The 22,651-nt window shown below is 37.3% G+C and overlaps 1 protein-coding gene across 4 annotated transcripts; it reads left to right on the top strand.

The window, feature by feature from the left end:
• The first annotated feature begins 841 nt into the window (after positions 1 to 841).
• On the top strand, positions 842 to 19,514 carry LOC127128069 (uncharacterized). Of its 4 annotated transcripts, XM_051057324.1 has the most exons (7): positions 842 to 1,013; positions 2,180 to 2,274; positions 2,877 to 2,991; positions 8,602 to 8,914; positions 9,025 to 9,291; positions 9,396 to 9,497; positions 18,978 to 19,514. In XM_051057324.1, exons 4-7 carry the CDS (start codon positions 8,771 to 8,773, stop codon positions 19,386 to 19,388), a joined length of 924 nt encoding a protein of 307 aa, XP_050913281.1. In that variant the 5' UTR covers positions 842 to 1,013; positions 2,180 to 2,274; positions 2,877 to 2,991; positions 8,602 to 8,770; the 3' UTR covers positions 19,389 to 19,514. The 4 variants fall into 4 exon arrangements, with proteins under 4 accessions (XP_050913281.1, XP_050913282.1, XP_050913280.1 ...); XM_051057323.1 differs by lacking the exons at positions 842 to 1,013; positions 8,602 to 8,914; positions 9,025 to 9,291 and adding an exon at positions 1,446 to 2,039 and having other exon boundaries at positions 2,877 to 3,143; XM_051057321.1 differs by lacking the exons at positions 842 to 1,013; positions 2,877 to 2,991; positions 8,602 to 8,914 and adding an exon at positions 1,449 to 2,039.
• Positions 19,515 to 22,651: the final 3,137 nt, after the last annotated feature.

Consider the following 22,651-nt stretch of genomic DNA (forward strand, 5'->3'; position numbering starts at 1 on the left):
AGTTTAAACAAAGAATGAGATAATTGACTCAATGGTGTTTTCAAACAAGGGATGATATTATTCAGGGTTGACTTTTTGACTATTGGCTAAAAAATAAATAAAACAAAATTCAGTTTAACCTTGTCAACATTTGATTGAAAATTAAGAAACCTCAAAGTATCGGCGGAAATCGACTACAACAGATCAACTTTGTGAACTTTAGTTCTCCATGAAATCGTCTAAGCAATATTGTATCTTCAAAATTCAGAATAAGATAACTATAGCAGTGAAATACCTAATATAATAAAAGGGAAATTCGGGCCCTTATGGGATCCGATCCGAAAATTACAAAAACCGGCATAAACTAACTATTTTAATTAAGTTTAGAACTTCAACGAATTATTTGATCATCCTTCACTCCGAATCTGCTTTTGACTTCAACATAAAACTTGTAACTCTTTTTCCTAGCTTTCCAACACATATCAGAATACCTTAATCCAACTCTCGTAACTCAAGTTATGGTTTGCATAGTGATAAGGTATCAAATAAATGTTTATGCTGAAAATAAAATACGAAAATAAAATAAAATCAAAAATTAAATTAAATATAAAACACACTAAAATAATAAAAATAATATAATAAATTATGGAGTTGCCTAAATAAAATAGTAGAAGAAAATGAATCAAAATATACTGATTAAAAACTAAAATTTGTATTATATAACATGACAAATAATTTATATTCACTTGTATTAAACTTTTAAAATAAATATAGATTATTTTAATTTGAAACAAAAAGAAATAATAACAAAATTCAAAGTTATAATTATGCACTCGTTCATAAAACCGCCAACTCCACCCTCGCTTTTTTTCATTCCAAATGTCTCGAAGCGACGTCGTTTACGAGTTAACAGCCATTTGACACTAGGTTAACATTTTCCACAGTTTCATTCCCATTTTGGTTCCCATTCATTGTTGCTCCTTTTGATTGTGAAGAACGGAACTCGCGTGCCGCAACTGCATCTTCAAAAATTTGTAAATTTTTCTTGTTAGCATACTCATTTTAATTCTCATTTCTTTGATTTTATTTTCCGCAAATGAACTCAAATTTGAAAGTAACAAATTTTTTTCTTTCTGTTTTGTAGAGTTGGTTGTTATGCTAGACCTCTGTTTTGATTTGGTTGAATTTTATTTGAATGTTATCACAGTGGCTAGACTAATGCATTTTTCCTAAAATTTTGTTGTTGTTTTTGCCTAAAATTATGGTGATTTTGCCAAACTCTGCCAATATATATATATATATATATATATATATATATATATATATATATATATATATATATATATATATATATATATATATGTATATATATATATATATATATATATATATATATATATATATATATATATATATATATATATATATATATATTGGGTTATGGTTTTGAGCTTATGCTCCTCTATGTTTTAGTAGCTTAAGTTATGATTTGTGAACTTTATAATCTATGTACAATTTGCAAATATATAACGGTGACTTGGGTTAGAAAGAAACCAAAGTTTAAAAAGAATGTTCCTAATGTCTTGTGACTTTTCATAGACTGTTAGATGATATGGGTTGCTTTTTTTATGATGGTTTTTTGTTCTCCTAGCTTGGTCTTTCTGAATGTTTTGAGCTTATGATTAAAATAAGGATTTGTTCTAGTCACAGAAGCAGTCAAAAATCTTTGTCCCCTTAAGTTTCTATCACATTCTTCTACAATAATACTAATAACAGTAAATACATTTTGGAGTTTCCAATTGCCATTGTAATTTTGACGAAAACAAGTCCATTTCAAAGTCAGTATTCTCTGGTGTGGTTGTTTTGATCTATATAGCTACACAGTTGTACAACTCGTGCACAAACATATAAACATAATAAGTTCTCAAGCTTCTTTTTTACTAAGATAAAGTTAGCTGTATGGTTTTCTTCATATATGCAGGTTACACTAAGCAGCTGCTATACATCTAATAGTTTTTTGCATTATGGTTTTAGATTTTATTATATTATTCTATTATATAGTAAGCATTCTCTCTCTTTCTCATTTTATTTTTCCTACATAACTATTGAATCTTTGCTAGCTACATTATGTTGCACTTAATTGTTAAGGCCCGTCTTTTGTTAATTGTAGCCTTAACATTCTTGCTTCTATAATGTGCAGATCTGAGTCTTGATCAAGCATCCACAAGTTTCTTCAATTTCAGCGTTATTACATTTATAATTAACACTGGCAATTTTGACATCAAGATCACAAAGGTAAAGCGCCTTTGACTCTTTATGTAGTCATAGTTTCTTTTCTTAGTGTGTATACAAATGTTTGGCAATATAATGTTTTATTACCATATGATTTCACAAAGAAAATTATAATTATAATGTTAAAATACATAAACAATAGAAGTTTCTTTGAATAAAAAATGGGGATGAAAATTATCTTTACATGAATATATAAGCTGTCAAATTATAAGAAATAATGGTATGATTAAAATTATTTGAGATGGAGGGGGGAGGGGGACTTGTAGGCATCTATTTCTTTTCCCCTTCCTTTTATTTAAGAAACAAGAAAATTGTCCAAATGGAAGTCATCAAGATATATCTAAGTTTTCAATTAGCTCTTTAAGCAAAATGTGAAAATCACTATTCTACCAAGCAACAACATACAACAATTAATTTTTGTATTATGTTATTCGTATCACCTGACTAGTAGTTTGCTTCATGATCACCACATTTTGTTTGGTTGTCTTCCACTTTTTCTTTTGATTTATTTTCTCAGTTGACAAAGTACAACTATATGATTCATTTTCTATCTTAAATGCTATTAATTTAATTCAATTTGTTTTTTCTTTTAAATTTGAAAACAGATTCATCCAATTATGATTGATAAGAGTTGGATTGACAACCCGATTGAATCAAATGAGTTCAAAAATGGGGTAGTCCAGTTTTTGGACTTTGCCTTTTCAAATGCAGCTATCAAAGGTCGTATTTTGTGTCCTTGTATTACATGTAATTTTCGTAGTTTGGGCAATAGAGCTGAAGTGACTAATCATCTCCTTCAAAAGGGTTTTCCGAGCAAGTACACATCATGGTACATGCATGGGGAAAAGCTTGTTCAAGCCAATGTTAAATCAGTATGTCAAAGTACAAGAAAATCCAATTAAACAATTTCTTATAATACAGTTTAGTATGTGGTATATGATAATATTTTTTATTAATATAGTTTTCTTCATTATGCTGGGAGCTACAATTGAAAAGACCTAGATGTCAAAAGGAGGATAGTGTTGAAATCTCTCTCTCTCTCTATATATATATAAAGAGAATATTCTCTATAATATTCCTTAGTGTATTTTAGAATAGAATAGGATAATTATGTAATTAATAATATGAACTGTATTTTTTTCTATATAATACATCTTCCGTAGTGCTATTCAAACACATGGTTTAATCTAAATGTCTCTTAGTCTCTCCTAATTCAATATGGTATCTAGAGTCTATTAAGAGCCAACTCTTCGCCGTACTTTACCCGGTTGACCCACTGTCTTCCGGTGAGAATGTTTTTTTGCAAACCGTGTCATCACTCCGGTTTGCCTCTTCTCAAAATTCTCAGGTAAAACCACCTTGCCGCCCCATCCGGTCGTTTTTCTCGGCCGTCCCACTCGGCTCCCTCCATCGGTCATAGATCCGGTCTCCATTTTTCATTTCGACTCTCCGAAATTTGTGCTCCAGTTCAAACAATCCCGATTTTGTTTCTTTAAGCCACGAGAGATGCTAATTCCGTCTCGTTTACTAAAGTTCCGCTTATCCCATGTGAAAAACTAACCGGATCAGCCAACTACAACATATGGGCTCGTGCTGTCGATATGTGATTTCATGGTTATATGAAGATCACCTAACCACAAAATTGGCTGATGTTGCCGCCGCCAAACTCGCTAAATGGAAGAAAACTAATGCCTCTCTGTGTCTTGTGTTATGGTTTTCCGTCACACCTAACCTCCAAGCGCAGTATCAAGCCTTCTCCACTTGCAATGATGTTCGGGAAAAGGCTAAGAAAGTCTTCTCTAACGACGTTCATTGTCTATACAGTGTCATCCTCAAACTCAACACACTGAAGTTGCAAAATATGGATATACAAGCCTATCTGAGTAAGCTTGATGCATTGAAAGTGAGTTACACAAACCTCATGCCTTATGCAAAAGATGCAACAACTCATTTCGAACAACAAAGTAAAATTTTCATGGTCATGGCATTTAAAGGGCTACCCCAGAACTCGAGTCCGTTCGTAACTAGATTTTATCAGGTACTACTGTTCTTAACTATGATGCAGTTAGTGAACAACTGTTGCGTTTGACTACACCTCATGCGTTTGGTCTGGTTTCCCTTACATTTATTGTTGCTCTGACACCAGGTGACACTGCTGCCCTTGCATCTATTGGCAACAATCAGAATCGCCTTCGAGGAGGGTCATCCAACTCCAAACCTCGTCCCAAGTGTGACAATTGTAATCGGTTTGGACATACTATCGACAGTTGCTAGAAGTTACATGGCAGACCTCCACGCCAGGTAAATGCAACGTAAATTGATAACCCAAACACTATGCATACTTCACCTTCTCTTCAGAACCCTATGCCAAGCTACGAGGATTTTCTCAGGTGGTGTCAGACTAATCAGACCTCTGGTTCCACGACTTCGGTTGCACACACTTGCACACACTGGTAATTCATCTGTTTGCTTCTCTCAATCATCTCCTCTTGGTCCTTGGGTCCTCGATTCTGGTGCGTCTACCGAGTATAACTGCCGCAAATGGTTCTCAAACCCGATCCCAAGGGATTGATACTGTTCAAATTCTACAATCTCTCTCTATGTCTTCTGTCCTATGTACCTAATTGTCCATTTAATTTACTGTCAGTCAGTCGTTTAACGCGTTCTCTTAATTGTTCTATCACCTTTACTAATAGTAATGTTACCCCGCAGGATCGGAGTTCGAGACAGATGATTGGCGTTGGATGTGAGTCTCAAAGCCTCTACTACTTCTCTACGATATCTACCACATGCTCCACCACATATTCTCCACTAATTATACATGCGCAGTTAGGTCATCCAGGTCTTCCCAAGCTACAAAAGTTGGGGCCTAGTCTATCTAAATTATCCACTTTACATTGTGAGTCTTGTCAGTAAGGGAAACATACTCGTAGTCACTTTCCCGATCGAGTCAATAAACGGGCTGCGTCCCCTTTTGCTTTAGTTCACTCCGATGTTTAGGGTCCCTCGCGTATCATCTACTTTTGAGTCTAGATATTTTGTAACTTTTATTAATGATTTTTCACGTTGCACATGGCTATTTTTAATGAAGAACAAGTCTGAATTGTTTTTTATTTTTGAACAATTTTATCGAGAAATAAGAACCCAATTTAGTTTTTCTATTCGTGCCTTAAGAAGTGACAATGCACGTGAACATTTATCCCAACAATTTTAATCTTTTATGTCATCCAATGGTATTCTGCACCAAACATCTTGCCCTCATACACCCCAACAAAACGGGGTAGCCGAACGCAAAAATCGACATCTTGTAGAAACCACTAGGACCCTACTTCTCCATGGTAATGTTCCTCTCCGATTTTGGGGGAATGCGGTGCTCACGGCCTGTTACCGCATAAACCCCATGCGGATCTGTCCTTAATAATAAGATCCTTCATTCAATCCTGTTTCCAAACTCTCCTCTCCACCCAATTCCTCCTTGAGTATTCGGGTCTACGTGTTTTGTACACAATCTCTCCACTGGTCTTGACAAACTAGCAGCTTGATCACTAAAGTGTGTCTTTCTTGGTTATCATCGTTCCCAAAAGGGTGTTATCGTTGCTATTCTCATACTCTACAACGATACCTTGTATCGATCGATGTTACTTTCTTCGAGTCTGTTCCATATTTCGAGTCCAACCAAGTATCTCCGGAACCTCTTCAGGAAAGTATTCCCACACCTTTTCCGGAGGTCCCATTTGTCAATATCCCCCATCATTCTAGGGAACCTGACCCACTGGATACCCCTACTATTGATGAAATGTGTGCTCTTCAAAGCAGTGGTACCTGGGAACTGGTTCCTCTATCCATCGGAAAATCTTTATTAGGTTGTCGTTGGCTTTATATAGTGAAGGTTGGTCTAGAAGGTAAGATTGATCGATTTAAAGCTCGCTTGGCAGCCAAAGGATTCACTTAGATTTTTGGGTTGGATTATAGTGATACCTTTTCACCTGTAGTCAAGATGGCATCTGTTAGACTTCTTCTAGCCATTGCAGCCATTCGATATTGACCTCTTCATCAACTTGACATCAAAAATGCCTTTTTACATGGTGATCTTGAAGAGTAAGTACATATGGAGCAACCTCCTGGGTTTGTTGCTCAGAGGGAGTCATCGAATATGGTTTGTAGGCTACACATGTCTCTTTATGGTCTTAAGCAATCTTCGAGAGTTTGGTTTGGCAGATTCAGCACTGTAGTACAACAGTTTGGTATGATCCGTAGTGAAGCTGACCATTCTGTTTTTTATCGTCATTCAACCCAAGGGTGTATTTATCTTATTGTGTATGTAGATGACATTGTCATAACTGGTAGTGATCAACAGGGAATACTCCACTTGAAACGTCTCTCAAAACAATTTCAGACAAAAGATCTTGGTAAACTCTGCTATTTCATGGGTATTGAGGTAGTCCAATCTAAAGATGGTTTGATGATTTCTCAACGGAAATATGCTATGGATATTTTGGAAGAAACAAGTTTGTTAAATACTAAACCAACTGATACTCCTATGGATTTAAGTGTCAAACTACTACCCAATCAGGGGGAGCCTCTATCTGACTTAGGAAGGTATAAGAGATTAGTTAGAAAGTTGAATTATCTCACAGTCACTCATCCGAACATTTCTTTTGCAGTTAATGTGGTAAGCCAGTTCTTAAATTCCCCTTGTCAGGAACACATGGATGCTATTATCCGGATTCTGAGATACATCAAATGCGCTCCAGGAAAAGGTCTTTTGTATGAAGATAAAAGACATACTCAGACAGTTGGATACTCCGATGCTGATTGGGCAGGGTCACCCATTGATAGACGATCCACCTCTGGGTATTGTGTACTTGTTGGAGGAAACCTTATATCCTGGAAAAGTAAGAAATAAAATGTATTTGCAAGATCAAACGTCGAGGCAGAGTATATCGTCATGGCAATGGCAACATGTGAACTTATTTGGTTAAAACAATTGCTCAAGGAACTTCAAATTGAAGAAGTAAGACCAATGACACTTATTTGTGATAATCAAGCTGCATTGCACATTGCTTCAAATCCAGTCTTCCATGAGAGGACCAAACCTATTGAGATAGACTATCACTTTGTCAGAGAGAAGATCGAGTCAGGCGACATCGCCACAAGCTTTGTCACCTCTAATGATCAATTGACAGACGTGTTTACAAAATTCCTGCGAAGCCTTAGAACCAATTATATATGTAACAAATTTGGTGCATTTGACTTACATGCTCAAGTTTGAAGGGGAGTGTTGATATGTATATATGTATATATAGAAAAAGAATATTCTCTAGAATATTTCTTGGTGTATTCTAGAATAGAATAGGATAACTATGTAATTATTAGTATGAGTTGTACTTTTTTCTTATATAATACATTTTCCGTAGTGCTATTCAAACACACGGTTTAACCTAAATGTCTTTTAGTCTCTTCTAATTCAATATATATGAATGAAGAAGGAAAATATATTACCGTAAGTAACTCACTATTGTTAGCTTTGACAACCCCTCACTATTGTTGGATAGTGAAATTGTTGGAATGCACTTTATTCATAGTGCTGCCAATTTGACCCAGCATTTTTTTGTCCTTGCAATTAACAGATGCAATGATTTTTGCTCCTTGTGATGTAATCATAATCACTGACCTACACTACCTGGATATATATTTAAGTTGCTATCCTATAATCATATTAAAGAATTGGGAATGATTCTATTTGAATTGCATTGTGAAGGATTAAGCCTTAACTTCTGTAAATATATGTAACAAGTTTGATGCATTTGACTTATATGCTCAAGCTTGAGGTGGAATGTTGATATTTGTAAATATATAGTGTTAAGAATATTTGTATATAGAATAGTCTCACGTCGACTATATCACGTATTGCTTTTCAAAACACACAGTTTATTCAAATGTCTCTTAGTGTCTTGTATTTCAAAACACACATTTCTTAACATCTTCAATTGATTGAAGCACGCAGATTATTTACTGGGATTTTTCTTAAGAGCAATGGGTTACCTCACACCCTTATTCTGTATGTCTAACTAAATGACCTTTTGATTGAAGTAACATGACTTTTGTCCCTTATGTGTTGAGATCTTCATTTCTCTTGAGATTTGTATTTAAGATTTCTTATAGCTTCATATTTTTTAAATATTTAGAATGTTTGGGTCTATCTTTCTTCAAATGAACTCCTTTATCTTTTGAGAAATGTGAAATATAGTGTACACAACATTAAATGGAAACTGCATGCATCTTAATCATGGCATTTCATTCACTATTGAGCTATCGTTTTTCTAATAGGACAAGAGATCACAATACTTATCTGAAGATCAAGATCATGCTGTCAGTTTAGGTGTTCTGTCAAAGGTATTAACTTATCGTGATGGTACAGTTGGACATGTATGTAAAGTTGAGGTTTCAGATCAAGTAGGTATTGGTGAAAAGTTCATCTCTAATCAAAAGGATCTTGATGACACTAACTTTTGGGATGCTGCCTTCCACTAACAGTTTTGATAACTCTTGTCAAAAGAATTTTGAAGACTTGAAAAATCATGCAGAAACTTTGGAAGAAAAACTAATTGGATATGAAGAAACTATGGAGCAACTTGCACAAGTACAAAACCAATTGACCATTGTTCAGAAATTTTTACAACATAAATTTGGCAAGGAGTGTCATTCTTGTAATTTAACTTAATTTGTTTTTTCTTTTAAATTTGAAAACAGATTCATCCAATTATGATTGATAAGAGTTGGATTGACAAGCCAATTGAATCAAATGAGTTCAAAAATGGGGTAGTCCAGTTTTTGGACTTTGCCTTTTCAAATGCAGCTATCAAAGGTCGTATTTTATGTCCTTGTATTCAATGTAGTTTTCATAGTTTGGGCAACAGAGCCGAAGTGAGTAATCATCTCCTTCAAAAGGGCTTTCCTAGCAATTATACATCATGGTACATGCATGGGGAAAAGCCTGTTCAAGCCAATGTTAAATCAGTATGTCAAGTACAAGAAAATCCAATTAAACAACTTATAATATAGTTTAGTCTGTGGCATATGATCATTTTATTTTAGTAATATAGTTTTCTTCATTTTTTTAGGAGCTACAATTGAAACGACCTAGATGTCAATGGGAGGCTATTTTGTCAACTTCCCCTAAGAAGGATGGAAAGTATATGAATGAAGAAGGAATAGATATTGCTGTAAGTAACTCACTATTGTTAGCTTTGACAATCCCCTCGTCCATTAGAAGATTGACAATTTGTCTGTGTTGTCTGATAGACAAATTGTTGGAATGAACTATATTCATTGTTGTTCTATTTGAATTGCATTGTGAAGTATTAAGCCTTAACTTCACTTGATTTAAGCCCATAGACTGTCTACTGTGACTATTCTTAAGGGCAATGGGTTGCGTCACATATGTCTATCTAAAGGACATTTGATTGAAAGTTACTCCCCATATTTGTAGTAACATAACTTTTAGTTGCCCCTTGTGTGTTCAGATTTTCATTTCTCTTGAGATTTGTTAGATGAACTAGAGAGGTTAGTTACAGATTTCATTCTAACCGTAACTAACTCTTTGATTAATGAACTGTTAGTTGCAAAATACAACATGAGTAACTCCAATTGACCTACTACAACAGGTAAACTTGCACTCAAGCTGACACTTGTCAGTCTTGGTTTTGGAATGCATGATGGGATTATGAGCAAGCAACACTGCTGATTGATTATCACATAGAATAACTGGTGTTTTGGTAGAAATACAAAGCTCTGTAAGAAGAGTTTGAACCCAGAGTAAGTCTGCAGAAACTTGAGCAAGACTCCTATACTTAGCCTCAGTGCTAGACCTGACAATAACAGGTTGCTTCTTGGACCACCCAGAAAATCAAGTTAGGGCCAAGGTAAATAGCAGCACCAGAGGTGCCTCTCCTATCATCAGGGTCAGAGGCCCAATCAACATCATAGAACACTAGGAGAGAAGGAGAGGTAGCAGGAGTAAGAGGAGTCAAGTGAAGCCCATGACCAATAGTGCCCTTGAGATACCTTAAGATTATTTTGACAGCCACCCAATGAGTCTCCTAGGGATGAGCCATAAATTGACACACTTTGTTCACAGAGTAAGCAATCTCAGGCCTGGTTAGGGTAGCATACTGCAGTGCTCCAACTACAGACCTATGAAGATAAGGATCAGTCATGGCAACTAAGCCAGTTTTGGTCAGTTTGCAAGTGGATTGCATAGGAGTAGCAACATGATTAGACTCAAGCATATTAGTCCTTTGAAGGAGATCCCTAATATATTTGGACTGAGTAAGGAGCAGGGAATTGGAGGGCCCATGTTTGACTTCAATACCAAGAAAATAGTCCAAAGTGCCAAAGTGATTAAAAGAAAATGCCTGGTTAAGCTTGGTAATAAGATTTTGCACAAGGGAAGAGGAGCTTCCTGTAATGATAATGGCATCCACAGATGAGTAGATAGACAATATGACCATTTACAAAATAAGTGAACAATGATGGATCACACTTGCTAGCTTAAACTGCAGCTGAAGGAGAGTTGCTTGCAACCTTTCAAACCACTGTCTGAGAGCTTGTTTAAGGCCATAAAGAGCCTTATTAAGCCTGCACACCAATGTAGGATTAGAGCTCTCAAAGCCTTTAGGTTGTTCCATAAAAACTTCTTCATCAAGCAAGCCATTAAGGAAGACATTGTTAACATCTAGCTGTTGAATGGTCCAGTTGTAGGTAAGAGCAATGGATAAAATGATCCAGTTGTAGGTAAGAGCAATGGATAAAATGATCCTAATGGTGATTGGCTTGACCACAGGACAAAAAGTTTCATTGAAGTCAAAACCTTGCTTTTGGTGAAATCCCTTTGCAACAAGTCTGACCCGTTTTTATTGATAGTCCCATCAGGATTTTCGTTGAGCCTAAAAACCCATTTGCACCCAATAGCTTGCCTATGAGGAGGCGGAGACACAAGTGTCCAAGTGTCAATATGCATTAGAGCATCATATTCTGCCTGCATGGCAACTTTCCAATGAGAATCAGCAAGGGCCTGTTTGTCAGTTCTAGGTTTAGTGTGAGCAACAAGAAGTTTAGGTTGCAACCTAGGTTGGGAGAAACCAGTATTGACTCTAGTCTGCATATTATGATGTTAACAAGTCCGTGGAGGACAGGAATTGCATGAGGTGGAAGTGGAATAGAGCTAGAAGAAGAGGTGGAATGAGAACTAGAATTAGAATTTGAAACAGGCAAGTTAGAAGCAGAAGCAGAGTCCCTAGAGGAACTGACTGAAGGAGACTGACTGAGCATGTGCAGGAAAGGTATCCTGTGAAGTAGTTGGCTCAGGATTAGAGGTGTCAGAGTTAGAAGGAGTAAGAATAGTAGAGTTGGAGGTTGAGGGAACTACCACTCAGGAGGCTGACTCAGAAGGAGTGAGTTCATGAGCAATAGAAGGTATAGTAGGAAAGGAGTTCCTAATAGGAGTTGAGGGAACAGTAAGAGTAAGGTGAAGAGGAGGAAGAGACACAAATGAGGGAGGTGAAGAGGAGGAAGAGACACAAATGAGAAACAATTTCTTTGTATGGAAACCTGATTTCATTAAAGAGAATATCTTTAGAGCTGTAAAGTCGACCTTCAGGAGCAAGACACCTGTAGCCTTTATGAGATGGGGAGTATCCTAAAAAGAGACACTCCTAAGACCTGAAATCTAGCTTGTGAGTGTTGTAGGACCTAAGTAAGGGAAAACAGGCACAACCAAAAATCCTAAGAAAAGCATAGTCAGGTTGAAGTTTGAACAACACTAAGTAGGGAATTTGAAATTGAATGGATGCTGAGGAAAGTCTATTAATTAGATAGACAACAGTAGAAAATGCATAGTCCCAATAAGTGAGGGGCATAGAGGCCTGACTCAGGAGAGTAAGCCCCATATCAACAATATGCTTATGTTTTCTTTCAATCACACCATTTTAGTGGTTGGTACGAGGGCATATGATCCTATGAACAATGCCTAAATCTGATAGTAACTTGTTAAAAGGGTGAAACTCATCACCCCAATCAGATTGAAAAGCTTTGATAGGACAGCCATGTTGAAGTTCAACTAATGCTTTGAACCTTTTAAAAATTGTGATGGCCTCACACTTGGCTTTAAGAAAATAAATCCAAGTAAATCTAGAGTAAGCATCTACGAAAGACATGTAATACTTGAAGCCTAAAGTGGAGCTAGAATGGCCCCATAAATCACTATAGATTAATTCAAAGGGACTAGAATATGTAGTGTGTGATGGTGAAAAGTGTAATCTATGACATTTTCCCATACAACAGGCAAAGAAAAAAATGAACCACTTTTATTATTGAAAGAATCTTACATTCTTGTAACACAAGTTTTAAAGCATGCTCATTGAGATGACCCGGTCTTAGGTGCCACACATTGGTAGTACTAGAAGTAGTAACAACAAAATTAACACTAGGAACATAATGTGACTGACTAATAGAGAGCATTGGCTTGACAACATTATTGGTCAAATTGATAGTAGGGAAAGTATAAAGGCCGTTGTTGAAATACAAGAGACTAAGAGATATTTGAATAAACCGTGTGTTTTAAAAAGCACTACGGAGACTTTATTATATATAAAGAGATTATAACTAATTACATGATATAGTCGATGTGGGACTATTCGATATACAAATATTCTTAATATTATATTTACAAATATCAACACTCCCCCTCAAGCTTGAGCATATAAGTCAAATGCACCAAGCTTGTTACATATATAATTAGTTCTGGAGCTTCGCAGAGATTTTGTAAACACGTTTGCCAATTGATCATTAGAGTTGACAAAGTTTGTGACGATGTCACCTGATTCGATTTTCTCTCTAACAAAGTGGCAGTCTATCTCAATATGTTTGGTCCTCTCATGGAAGACTGGATTTGAAGCAATGTGCAATGCGGCTTGATTATCACAAATAAGTGTCATTGATCTTGCTTCTTCAATTTGAAGTTCCTTGAGCAACTGTTTTAACCAAATAAGTTCACATGTTGCCATTGCCATGTCCCTATACTCTGCCTCAGCGCTTGATCTTGCAACTATGTTTTGTTTCTTACTTTTCCAGGATATAAGGTTTCCTCCAACAAGTACACAATACCCAGAGGGGGATCGTCTATCAATGGGTGACCCTGCCCAATCAACATCGGAGTATCCAACTATCTGAGTATGTCCTTTATTTTCATACACTATACCTTTTCCTGGAGCACGTTTGATGTATCTCAGAATCCGGATGACAGCATCCATGTGTTCCTGACAATGGGAGTTTAAAAACTGACTTACCACACTAACTGCAAAAGAAATGTCTGGACGAGTGACTGTGAGATAATTCAACTTTCCAACCAATCTTCTATACCTTCCTGAGTCAGATAGAGGCTCCCCCTGATTGGATAGTAGTTTGACACCTGGATCCATAGGAGTATCAACTGGTTTAGCATTCAACAAACTTGTTTCTTTCAAAATATCCATAGCATATTTCCGTTGAGAAATCACCAAACCATCTTTAGATTGGGCTACCTCAATACCCAAGAAATAACAAAGTTTACCAAGATCTTTTGTCTGAAATTAATTTGAGAGATGTTGCTTTAACTGGAGTATAACCTGCTGATCACTACCAGTTATGACAATATCATCTACATACACAATAAGATAAATACACCCTTGGGCTGAGTGACAATAAAAAACAGAATTGTCAGCTTCACTACGGACCATACCAAACTGTTGTACTACAATGCTGAATCTGTCGAGCCAAACTCTCGGAGATTGCTCAAGACCATAAAGAGACCTGTGTAACCTACACACCATATTCGATGACTCCCCCTGAGTAACAAATCCAGGTGGTTGCTCCATATATACTTCCTCTTCAAGATCACCATGTAAAAAACCATTTTTGATGTCAAGTTGATGAAGAGGCCAATGTCGAATGGCTGCAATGGCTAGAAGAAGTCTAACATATGCCATCTTGGCTACAAGCGAGAAGGTATCACTATAATCCAATCCAAAAATCTGAGTGTATCCTTTGGCTATCAAGCGAGCTTTAAATCGATCAATCTTACCATCTGGACCAACCTTCATTGTATAAAGCCAACGACAACATACTAAAGATTTCCCATGGGGTAGAGGAAGCAGTTCCCAGGTACCACTGCTTTGAAGATCACACATTTCATCAATCATTGCTTGCCTCCACTCAGGGTGAGACAATGCTTCACATGAAGTTTTAGGAATAGAAACAAAAGACAAAGAAGACAAACAAGTATACTACTGCAAAGGGGAAAGACGATGATAACATAAATCAATATAATATGGAGAAGAATTTCGTGTTTGACGTATACTTTTTTGAAGGGCAATCGGAAGATCGGACTCAGGTTGCAGGATCAGATCCGGTGATGGCGGAGGCGTTGGAGGAGAGTCTGCAATGACCTCAGGGACAGGTATGACCTCAGGGACAGGGACAACAGGCGTTGGATGACGACGCTGATATGTTTGAAGTGGTCGAGAAGTGGGTGGGTCAGGAGCCCTAGATTGATGGGGGATAATGGTAGGCGGAACATTAATAACTGCCGAAAAAGGTGTGAGAGTACTTTCTTGAATGGGTTCTGGAGTTACGTGACTGGACTCGAAATATGGAACCGACTCGAAGAAGTAACATCGGCCGATACTAGGTATCGTTGTAAAGTATGTGAATAACAACGATAACCTTTTTGGGATCGATGATAACCAAGAAAGACACTTTTTAGTGATCGAGCTGGGAGTTTATCAAGACTAGGAGAGAGATTGTGTACAAAACATGTGGACCCGAAGACTCGGGGAGGAATTGGATGAAGTGGGGAATTAGGAAAAAGGATTGAATGAGGGATTTTATTGTTAAGGACAGACGAAGGCATGCGATTTATAAGATAACATGCCGTTAGCACATCATCCCCCCAAAACCGAAGTGGAACATTACCATGGAGAAGTAGGGTCCAAGTGGTTTCTACAAGATGCCGATTTTTGCGTTCGGCTACCCCGTTTTGTTGAGGTGTGTGAGGGCAAGATGTTTGATGGAGAATACCATTGCGTGACATGAAATTCTGAAATTGTTGGGATAAATATTCACGGGCATTGTCACTTCTTAAGGTACGAATATACATACCGAATTGAGTTCTTATTTCTTGATAGAATTGTTCAAAAATAGAAAATAATTCAGATCTATTCTTCATTAAGAATAACCACGTGCAACGTGAAAAATCATCAATAAAGGTGACAAAATACCTAGACTCAAGAGTAGAGACAATACGCGAGGGACCCCAAACATCGGTGTGAATTAAAGCAAAAAGGGACGAAGCTCGTTTATTGACTCGATTGGGAAACTAACCACAAGTGTGTTTCCCCAGCTGACACGACTCACAATGTAAATTAGATACCTTCGATAAATTTGGCACCAACTTATGTAGTTTGGAAAGACTGGGATGATCTAACTGAGCATGGATAGTTAGTGGAGAATCTTTGGTTGAGCATGTCTGAGATGACACTGAGAGGTAAGAAAGGCCTTGAGACTCACATCCGACACCAATCGTCCGTCCCAAACTCCGATCCTGCAGGGTAACATTATTATTAGTGAAGGTGACACTACAATCAAGAGAACGAGTTAAACGACTGACTGAAAGTAAATTAAATGGACAATTAGGTACATAGAGGACAGAAGTAATCGAGAGAGAAGGTAGAATTCGAACAGTACCAATCCTTTCGGATCGGGTTTGAGAACCATTGGCAGAAGTTATAGTAGGTAAGAAACCGGATGTAAAGAGGGAAGAGAAAAGATTTTTATTACCGGTAACATGATCAGACGCACCAGAATCAAGGACCCAAGATCCAAGAGAAGATGATTGAGAGAGACAAGCAAATGAATTACCAGTGTGTGCTACCGAAGTAGTAGAATCTAAGTTCTGATAATTCTGATATCACCTGAGGAAATCATCGTAGTTTGGCATAAAGTTATGAAGAGTAGCCATGAGTATCGGATCTGAAACAATTGGCCTATGGAGAGTGGAGCGGTGGAAAAATTGTCGGGATCGGACTTCGGACGTGCTGTCACGTGCGGAGGTTTCTGCCGATGAAAAGTGGGGAACAGCTGGATCGGAAGAGACGCTTCTGCTGGTATGTTACCGGAGAATTTTGAAAAGTGAGAAGTAAACCGGAGTGATGACACGGTTTGCAAAAAAAAAATTCTCATCGGTAGACAGTGAATCAACCAGGTAAAGCACGACGAAGAAAGAATTGCCTCTTAGCAGACTCTAGATACCATGTTAAGAATGTGTGATTGGGCCTAACTCAACCCTACAAAACCGGTTGGTAGAGTGAGGATTGCCTCCATTTATAAACACATGTTTAGTTGTCCGATGTGGGACTCTTAACACACCCCCTCACGCTCAGGACTGGACATCTGGAACGTGGAAATAAATGGTGGGTGGCCCGATAGCGGAAACCATAGTAGGTGACTCACCGGATCTTAAACGAGGCTCTGATACCATGTTAAAATACAAGAGACTAAGAGACATTTGAATAAACCGTGTGTTTTGAAAAGCATTACGGAGACTTTATTATATATAAAGAGATTATAACTAATTACATGATATAGTCGATGTGGGACTATTCGATATACAAATATTCTTAATATTATATTTACAAATATCAACAACCATCATCACCAACCAGACCCTCAAACAATGTAGCACTAGATTCCTGAGATTTAACAAGGCACTTATCAGGTTTTGGTTATTAATGGAATAAGAAGAAAATTATGAAGAGTGTGAGGTGTGTGTGGGTGAAAAGGAGACTTAAAAGAGCTAGAGCCAGATGAGTGAATGGGAAAATCTTGTCCATTGCCAATGAAGACGAAGCACCAGAATCAGGATACTATACGAATGATGCAAACGATGAGGGTAGGGAGTTGGCAATAGAGGCACTTGGTGTAGCAAGATTAGCAATCTGCGTTGGTAGTAGAGGCTATTAAGAAATGTGGTTGGACCTAACTCAACCCTACAAAACCGGTTGGTAGAGTGAGGACTGTCCCCACTTATAAATACATGTTTAGGTCATATATTACTCCATGCGGACTCTTAACACACTCCCTCACGCTCAGGACTAGACAACTGAAGCGTGGAAATAAATGGTGGGTGGTCCGATAGCGGAAACTATGATAGGTGGCCCACCGGATCTTAAACGAGACTCTGATACCATGTTAAGAAATGTGGTTAGGCCTAACTCAACCCTACAAAACCGGTTGGTAGAGTGAAGACTGCCCCCACTTATAAATACATGTTTAGGCCATATATTATTCGATGTGAGACTCTTAACACTCTCCCTCACGCTCAGGACTAGACAACTGGAGTGTGGAAATAAATGATGGGTGGTCCGATAATGGAAACCATAATAGGTGGTCCACCAGATCTTAAACGAGATTGATACTATGTTAAGAAATGTGATTGGGTCTAACTCAACCCTACAAAACCGGTTGGTAGAGTGAGGACTGTTCCCACTTACTCTTAAGAGAGGCCTTGTTCAGACATTAGGAGAAAAGGCTCCATAAGAATGAGCAGGTGCGTGCCAAGCAGAACCATAGGAGGAACCAGGATGAGATGCAGGAGGATAATGCTGAGTATATTTATGCCAACAATTAAGAGCAGTGTGACCAAATTTTGAGCAGACTTGGCACTGAGTAGTAGAATTGGAGAACCTGCCACCTCTTCCTCTGTTAGAACGACTACCACGAAATTGCTGAGTAATGTGCTGCATCATAATCCAGAGTGTGGAGTAGAGATGTGAGTTGAGGACGAACCAGAACTGGTAGGATTGGCCTCTTCAGATGTGAGAGGCTAGGATTGACATAAGTGAGATTGAGAGAAACCAGATCCGGTACTGTCTGCTTCTTGAACTTAGCCAAACGCAATTCATGAGCAAGAAGAATCTCAACCTCATCCAAGTCCATCAAGCTGAATTTGCTTTCACACAACTGAAGTAAATTCCGATGGTAAACAAACCGTCAAGGATAACATCAATGTGATGCGAAACAGGAACCGGATCACCAATTGAAGCTAACGAGTTCACAATAGTATGAATTTTAAGCAAATAATCCTGAACAGTGGAGCAATCGAAACATGAGCAGAAGCCGTGGGCGACGGCGACCGTTGCGGTGGTTCAGTCATGGTCAGGACCTAGATTGAGATCTAGCCATCTGATACCATGCTAGATGAACTAGAGAGGTTAGTTAGAGATTTCCTTCTGACTATAACTAACTCTTTGATTAATGAACTGTTAGTTACAAAATACAACATGAGTTACTTTATATATAGTAACTCCAATTGATCTACTACAGCAGGTAAACTTGCACTCAAGCTGACACTTGTCAGTCTTGAGGCTAATGCTACATGATTACAGCTACACTAATAAGATTTATATGTAACGTTTTTAATAACTTCTTTTTAATTATTTAGAATATTTGGGTCTATCTTTCTCCAAATGAACTCATTTATCTTTTGAGAAATGTAGAACATCTCTCAGTCTCTTTATACTTATATATAGTGTACACAAACATTAAATGGAAATTGCATGCATCTTAATCATGGCATTTCATTCACTATTGAGCTATTGTTTTGCTAATAGGTTAAGAGATCACAATACTTATCTGAAGATCAAGATCATGCTGTCAGTTTAGGTGTTCTGTCGAAGGTATTAGCTCATTCTGATGGGACAGTCAGAGATGTATGTAAACTTGAAGTTTTAGATCAAGTGTGTGTTGGTGAAAAAGATATCTCTAATCTAAAGGATCTTGATGACACCAACACTTTTGGAATGTATTCACCTTCAACTGATAGTTTTGATAACTCTTGTCAAAAGAATTTTGAGGACTTGAAAATTTATGCAGAAACTTTGGAAGAAAAACTAATTGGTTATGAAGAAACTAAGCAGCAACTTGCACAAGTACAAAACCAATTGACAATTGTTCAGAAATTTTTACAACATAAATTTGGCGAGGAGTGGCATTCTTTTCACCAAGGCATTCCTCCATTTTAATGATTAAATTTAGTTATGCATGAATTGATGTTAACATTTTGCACTTGTTATGTCATTTTATGATACCACACTAGTTTTATAAAGTGTTTCTTTTATACTTATCTAATGGTTAATTTAATGCAACTATATTATGCTTTTGTTATTAATAATTTGCTAACACTTATTGTTATTATGAGTATGTTTATGTCACTTTATTGTATTTGGATTGAGCACCTCTAGGGGTACAAAGAAATCATTATGCTAATATTAAAAAATCACCTAAAACTAGTCAGGTGTTATGTCAACTACTGTCATTTAGAAGAACACAACAACAACAAAACTTTATTCCAATAAGTGGTACAACAAAATTATTTAGTTACCTATCATCTGTTAGCATGGTGTGGCATATAATTGAGTCTGTTAAATAAGTGATTTAGTCTCTTAAATACGGTTTGAGTCCTTTAATTTTCATTTCTCTACTTTTCTCTAACTTTCTCTCTATCTCTCTTGATTTACTTTCTCCCATATGTATTTTTCTCCAAAATCAACATTACAATTTTTTTTATTTCATCCAAAATATGCCTAAAGTTATTCTAACTTTTTCTCTCAAAAGTTAGAGAATCCTTGCTCGTTAAATTCATGATCATGGAGAGTTGGGGTAAATAAAATAAGTCTACGTTTGAAACCTTTCGTTAAATACATGATCATGATGGAGAGTTGGGGTAAATAAAATAAGTTTACGTTTGAAACCTTAAGACTCTATTTGAGAGTTGGTTTCTAGAGATTTTTGAGAAGATTTTAAAATGTGTTTGATATTTTTAAAAATTTTAAAAATTAATATACTGCATTAGCATATAAAATCATATTGTTTTTGTTGATATTTGTAAATATAGTGTTAAAGAATATTTGTATATCAAATAGTCTCACTTCGACTATATCATGTAATTAGTTGGAATCTTTCTATATATAATAAAGTCTCCGTAGTACTTTTCAAAACACATGGTGTATTCAAATGTCTCTTAGTCTCTTGTTTTTTAACATGGTATCAGAGCATCGTTTAAGATTCGGTGGACCATTTATTATAGTTTCTGCTATCGGGTCATCTACCATTTATTTCCACGCTTCAGTTATCTAGTCATGAGCGTGAGGGGGGTGTTAAGAGTCTCACATCGGATAATATATGGTTTGAACATGAGTTTATAAGTGGAGGCAATTCTCACTCCATCAACCGGGTTTGTAGGGTTGAGTTAGCCCAATCACACATTCTTAACATGGTATCCAGAGCCTACTGAGAGACAACCTTTCACTGTGCTTTAACCACTGTCTTCCGATGATTTTTTTTGACAAACCGTTTCATTACTCCGGTTTGTCTTCCATACATTGTCGTGACTCATTCCGACATCAGTTTTTAAAATTCTCCAAATAAAAGCGCCTTCTCCGATCCAGTTGTTCCCCACTTTTCACCGACAGAAACCTCCACACGCGTCACCTACGTCTCTACGCGTGGGGCTCGTGTGCCGACATCTGATCCACACGTGATAGCACGTCCGACGGTCGATCCCGACAATTGTTTCAGATCCGGTATCAGATTTTATTTTTCACTTGTAGAAAGTTGTGATCCAGTTCAACCAGAGCCTTTTTCACCTGTTCGCGTGATATTTTTTCGCTTCAGATACTCATGGATACTCCTCATAATTTTACGCCAAACTATGATGATTTTCTCAGGTGGTATCATAATGATCAGAACTTAGATTCTACTGTTTCGGTAGCACACACTAGTAATTTATCTGCTTGTCTCTCTCAATCATCTTTTTTTGGATTTTGGGTCCTTGATTCTAGTGCGTCTGATCATGTTACCGGTAATAAAAATATTTTCTCTTCCCTCTCTACGTCTAGTTTCTTACCTATTATAACTTTTGCCAATGATTCTCAAACTCGATCCGAGGGGATTTGTACTGTTCAAATTCTACCTTCCCTCTCTGTTACTTCTGTCCTCTATGTATCTAATTGTCCATTTAATTTACTTTCAGTCAGTCATTTAACCCGTTCTCTTGATTTTAGTGTCACATTTACTAACAATAATGTTACCCTGCATGATCGGAGTTCGGGACAGACGATTGGCGTCAGATGCGAGTCGCAAGACCTTTTTTTACCTCCCAGTGTCATCTATCAAGAAATAAGAACTCAATTCGGCGTGTCTATCCGTACCTTAAGAAGTGATAATGCCCGTGAATATTTATCCCAACAATTTTAAAATTTTATGTCATGCAATAGTATTCACCATCAAACATCTTGCCCTCATACACCTTAATAAAATGGGATAGTCGAACGCAAAAATCGGCATCTCGTAGAAATCACTCGGACCCTAATTCTCCATGGTAATGTTCCATTTCGGTTTTGAGGGGATGCTGTGCTAACAAGATGTTACCTTATAAATTGCATGCCCTCATTTGTCCTTAACAATAAAATCCCTCATTCAATCCTTTTTCCCAATTTCTCACTTCACCTAATTCCTCTCCGAGTCTTTGGGTCCACATGTTTTATACACAATCTCTCTTCTGGTCTTGATAAACTATCAACTCGATCACTAAGGTGTGTCTTTCCTGGCTATCACTGATCCCAAAAAGGTTATCATTGTTATTCACATACTCTATATCGGTCGATGTTACCTTCTTTGAGTCTGTTCCATATTTTGAATCCAGTCACGTAACTCAAGAACCCATTCAAGAAAGTACTCCCACACCTTTTCCGACAGTTATTAATGTCCCGCCTACCATTATCCCCCATCGGTCTATGGCTCATGATCCCCCTATTTCTCGACCACTTCAAACATATCAGAGTCGTCACCCAACACCTGTCGTCCCTGTCCCTGAGGTCATACTTGTCCCTGAGGTCATTGCAGACTCTCCTCCGATGCCTTCGCCATCACCGGATCTGATCTTGCAACCCGAGTCCGATCTTCCGATTTCCCTTCGAAACGGTATACGTCAAACACGAAATCCTTCTCCACATTATATTGATTTATGTTATCATCATCTTTCTCCTTTGCAGTATACTTGTTTATCTTCTTTGTCTTCTGTTTCTATTTCTAAAACTCCAGGTGAAGCATTATCCTACCCTGAGTGGAGGAAAGCAATGATTGATGAAATGTGTGCTCTTCAAAGCAATGGTACCTGGGAACTGATTCCTTTATCCCATGGGAAATCTCTAGTAGGTTGTCGTTGGCTTTAAATAGTGAAAGTTGGTCCAGATTGTAAGATTGATCGATTTAAAGCTCACTTGGT

This window comes from Lathyrus oleraceus, chromosome 3, assembly GCF_024323335.1.
Source record: "Lathyrus oleraceus cultivar Zhongwan6 chromosome 3, CAAS_Psat_ZW6_1.0, whole genome shotgun sequence".
Classification (NCBI taxonomy): domain Eukaryota; kingdom Viridiplantae; phylum Streptophyta; class Magnoliopsida; order Fabales; family Fabaceae; genus Lathyrus; species Lathyrus oleraceus.

Bases quoted from the DNA above. Each gene is read 5' to 3' on its own strand.
- LOC127128069 (XM_051057323.1), top strand. From the start codon at position 1,955: ATGCAGGTTACACTAAGCAGCTGCTATACATCTAATAGTTTTTTGCAT. The intron at 3,144-9,395 runs GTATGTCAAAGT...TCATTTTTTTAG, and splicing joins TTCAAGCCAATGTTAAATCA to GAGCTACAATTGAAACGACC. The intron at 9,498-18,977 runs GTAAGTAACTCA...TTTTGCTAATAG, and splicing joins AAGAAGGAATAGATATTGCT to GTTAAGAGATCACAATACTT.